The sequence below is a fragment of the Rhinolophus hipposideros genome (assembly GCF_964194185.1).
Source record: "Rhinolophus hipposideros genome assembly, chromosome: 7".
Lineage (NCBI taxonomy): Eukaryota > Metazoa > Chordata > Mammalia > Chiroptera > Rhinolophidae > Rhinolophus > Rhinolophus hipposideros.
The window spans coordinates 20397337-20402274 of record NC_138053.1 but is presented as its reverse complement, the minus strand read 5'-3'; the positions used below and the strand labels follow the sequence as shown (position 1 = coordinate 20402274).

The following is a 4938-nucleotide window of genomic DNA, read 5'->3' as shown; positions in this document are numbered from 1 at the left end:
CATATGCTTTTAAATATCTTTAATGATTCCAGCTCTTTGCCCTCTGATGGTGGATTTAATACTTCCAGTTGCTTAAAGGGCATTAAAAGCCAAGGCCAGTGAAAAGGAGCATGAACAAGCTTTACTAGAAGTACTTGCGCTTATAAAATATTAAGTCTACTTTTTGGGTTTTAGTAAACTCATGAGCCATTTATTGTTAAAGAGCTGAGTGTAATATCACTATCTTAGGTTAAAAACAAACAAACAAACTTTTATGGAGGTATTTGTGAAGGTTGGTGTATTTACCTCACTTGGTAAAAAAGAATAAATTTAAGATTAGTGAAATACATCTTTCCGATCTGATGGATATTGGCAGTAATTTTATTTTCTGTAAAAATCCTATTTTAGAGAAAATACTTATAAGAATTCTGGGTAAAGAAACAAAATTTGATGTATAAAAGGTGATTCATATTGAAAAAACAGATTACCACTGACAATATTTTAGAAAAAAACTATACACTATGTCACAAAATCTCTCTCATCTCTAAAATCACAATTTGATGTCAATTTAAATAAAACCACATATCAACCTTGTCATGAAGAATTAACTTACACACACATGCACACACACATACACAATTTGAATATGCTACAGATAACTTACTGTGAACAAAATTTTGGTAGAATTAATTTTGTTTTTTACAAAAACATTTTCTAAATTAAAAATCGGTTTTACACTTATTTTTATATAATTTTTCTATATCTTTTTATCTGCCTATTCTTTAGCCAAATTGTACAATGCTATTTGTCAATTCATAATATATTTACTATTTTAATGAAAATTAATTAATATTTTACTTGCACCATTTGCTATAATATACTATAAAGTATCCAATAAAATTAAAATTTAAGTCTGCAAAATATTCTTTGATCTCACATCCTTATTTGGAAAAAAAGTATTTTCTTTTTAGTCCAAGCCAATAGCTATACTGTATGTGCTTTATTTTATTTTCCCTCATTTTCTATTTCTCTTATTTTGCTATGGTTCAGGTTAAGTACAAATTCATGAAATTGTAATTTTTTAAAAAATCATATTTATTTTACATTAAGATAATAGTAATGGAACACAATTATTTAATGAATAGATTTGTAATGCAAAACCTCAAAATCTAGAGGTAGTTATTTTCTTAACTATATTTAAAATATACACAAATCCAATTAATCCTTTTAAAATAAAATTATTTTTAACATCCAAAATAAAATAAAATAAAATATCCACAAACCTAAATTTAATGTTAAACATAATTAGAGTTCTGAATGGCCATAGGAACTCATGAAATTATGTTTGACATATCCAACTCCAATGTAGTTAACAGATCTCAGCCTAATGATACCGATTCCTGCAATGTGAGTTGTCACCTTTAAAGTATGATACAATTTTCTGTCTCTATAAATGCTGTAAGACTTAAATAAATTAACTTTAATATAAAACAAATAAATAAACAAACACAGATACTCTGAATATTCCTCACCCCTGCTTATTGAAAAGTGAAAGATCTCTCTATAAACTTAAACCTCAAAAAAGACAAAGCACTAAATTATGTTTTCTAATGTACCATGGTCTACTATTTATTTTCTGACATATTTAACTTATTTTAAACAAATGATGAGGATGATAGAAAGAAATGCAATATTTTGTTTCTTTTATTTCTAATGAGGAGAAAAGTTTATCTAAATCTTATGAATGAACACAATAAAGGGAAAGATAAATTTCAAAGAAGTAAGTAGGTGAATATTTCTTGAGGTGAGACCAAATACATAACCATAGTAAGGACCTAAAATTCTTAAGCAAATAAGCAAAATGCAGGAGGTCATTTTTCAAATCTCAATAATAAAGATATGATCTATATAAAATTAGATGTCAAATTGGAGATACTAAACAAATCAATTATTAAACTAACTATTGATAAATTTGATAGGAATGGTCTTTGGAGGGGGAAAAAGAAGAAGTCAGTCACTTTAGTCATGATGAAATAAGATTAAAACTTTCTCTACACAAAGTGACTAGTGCTGTAAAAAAAAACCCTGAAAAATAACTATTCAGATGCTTGGAAAATAGACATGAAAACTACCAAATATTAAATAAGAATAGTGGGGATATGTAGCATTCTTGATTGGCAATGCTCCTATTCACACCTCATCTCTTTTGGCAAAGCATTCAATCCGGACGGGACAGACCGTGAAATTAAGCATTCTGGCTGCTGCTGCTGTCACTGCTGTAGGCTGCTGGCTCCCTTGAAAAGAAGCACTGTCAGTTAAAGTGGTGATATCCCTGATAAGCAAACAGGGAGGGCCAGCAGCTCTATTAGCCTGAGGTGTCAGTCCTTTCAGTACAAGCAAATAACTTATAGCCAGGGCATTTTCCATGCATTTCCAAAAGTTAAGCCGATATAGGGGGCTTGATAGGATCTCTACATATCCTGAGTTCACCTAAGGGTGGGTTCAGGCACAGAAGAGACAGAAGGGGACCCAAGCCACCATGTGTCATTGGCCAAAGAAATTTGTGCTACATTCAGAGACATGAGAGGGTATAGCACCAAATAAGAGCCAGAGCAGACTTGAAAATTGCTTAAAACTTTAACATGTTTCTTAGATCACTCAGAGATCCATCAGCAGAGAGTACGAGACTTACTAGTTGGGTACATTTGAGCACAACTTCTGATTAACCTTTGGCTAACTACCAAGATGCTCAGACACAGGATAAACTCCTAGGGATCCAAGCTTGAAAAGAAAAACTAAAACAATTAAAAAACAAAACAAAACAAACAAACAAAAAATTCACATTGCAGCGAAAACAGATTTCGCAGATTTAATCCAAGCAAACAAAAAAATCAAAACAATTACAACCCTCAATAAGAAAATATCAAAGTCTAGAATTACTAAAATATATAGAATGTCTGATATTTCACAAAAATCTTATAGGCAAAAAAATAAAATATTACCCATACTCAGAAAAAAAAATCAAACATAGAAACTTCCATTAATTACTCTCAAAGATTGCAAATCAGCTATTATTCCTGTTTTCAAAAAAAAGAAGGCAACCATATTTAAAGATTTAAAGGAAAGTGTGACAAAAATGACTCAACAAATAATGAATATTAACAAAGAGACAGAGATTATAAAAACAAATCAGATGGAATGGCTTACAAAGTGGTTAACAAGCTTAGAATAACTGTTGAAAAGTTCTAAGTGTGCAAAGCCAAGCATTTTCAAATGCTGTCGATGCTACAACCTAAGCCCTTTTTTTTTTCCACATATAATATAGGTCATTTATTTTCCTTCTAGCCTAGTACATAGATGGCTTCTCTTCACCCTTTGGGTTGACAATTTTCTCCATGTTGTTGCTGATATGATAAAGCTCAGCATAGAAGGCCCTCAGGTCCAACACCATGACCCTCAGCTCGCCATAGGCTGCCTCATCTCTCTCATGCACTAAGGCCCGGTAATCCATTACATGGGTCTCCTTAGAGGCCTTGGCCACAGCATCCCCGCGTTCTGAGAAGTACTTGGAAATTGTTGTCCGGAAGGCTTCTACTTTGGTCTTGACTGCATTCACCCTCTCCAGCACCTTCTCCTGGATTGCCACCCCAAAGTCATTTCCATCCTCAATCTTGGGGATCAGGTGCTGGATCCATGTGATCACCAGAATGCATTTTCTTTGAGAGTCCAGACTTCTGGCTTAACCAGGGCAAGTAGGGCCAGGATCTTCCCATTCCCAGGAAGAAAGCCGCATTTAGGGACTTCTTTCTTCTCCTGCTTATCTGTTTCCATCTCATCATCCTTGGGTGGGGGATCTGGAATAGGGATGTCCAGTGGGGCCCGGAGAGAGGTCAGGTCAGCCACATTGAGGGAGTCCTCTTGCAAGAGCTGACTCAGGTATATGATTTTCTGTGGCAAGAATCTGTAGAGGAATTCTTCAGCCTCCTGGAAAAGATTTTGCTGGAAGACATCCACCTGTTTGCGGGCTTCCCCACTCGGGCGTACCCCACAAGGCTTGGCCATGCCGCTTCAGTTGCTAGATCTTCGGTCTCCTAACCTAAGCCCATTTTAAAGTCTTGTGTTTTTCTCAACATGTGTGTGCTATGTTTAGTATTTAACAAATATTTTATGTTTATTATTGTTATCACTGGCATTTCCTGGAAAAATACGTTCTGTGATTTTCTAGTCTTTTTGTACTTCCTCCTCCCACTCCACAAATACTTGCTTAAAAGAAACAGCAATCCACCTGACACATTCTACAAGGAGGGGAAAGTGATAAACCCAACAATAACATTTTTTTGTACAATCTCAGTAAGAAAGAAAATATAAAATTAGTACATTATGATTATGTGTTTTCTTCAGGAGAACAAGATTGAAAATCCATTGATATATAAAGATGTAGATCAATCTACTACTAAAAGAACAGAATCGAATTGAAAATTGTTATTTGAATCATCAGTTTTGCATGTTGAGGATGCCAACATTACCTTCCACAAATTTCTGGTTTACTCAATAAACCAGAAACACAACGGATTAAGTTTATTTCTGTTAAGTAATTTTACAACAAAAAACAATGTTAGATCAAACTAAAGTAAATACAGTAATATTAAGTGTTAGAAGTGTTCCAAGTTGGACAAGACTACCTATAGACTTTGTGATCAGAAAAGCTTAACACACACACACGTCATATAAGGACTGGTATAGGTGATGTATTACGGAATTGTACACTTGAAACCTATGTAATTTTACTAACCATTGTCACCCCAATAGATTTAAATAAAAACAAAAAAAATGGTGTTGACCAATGGCTGCATTCCAGATTGTGAATTAGCCACAGCATCTTACAAGACCAATATGACTGGGTTCTTTGCAGGGTAATGGTGGACTAAAGTCTTGAAAAGTACGTTGGCATTAAAGAGT

The 4938-nt window shown here is 33.7% G+C and overlaps 1 protein-coding gene across 1 annotated transcript; it reads right to left on the bottom strand.

The window, feature by feature from the left end:
• Window positions 1–3325: 3325 nt before the first annotated feature.
• Window positions 3326–4065, bottom strand: LOC308499483 (proteasome activator complex subunit 2-like; the record flags this gene model as incomplete). The annotated part of the gene is given in 2 exon segments (XM_081052990.1): window positions 3326–3696; window positions 3699–4065. Coding segments are annotated over 2 exon segments (714 nt in total). The 5' UTR covers window positions 4042–4065.
• Window positions 4066–4938: the final 873 nt, after the last annotated feature.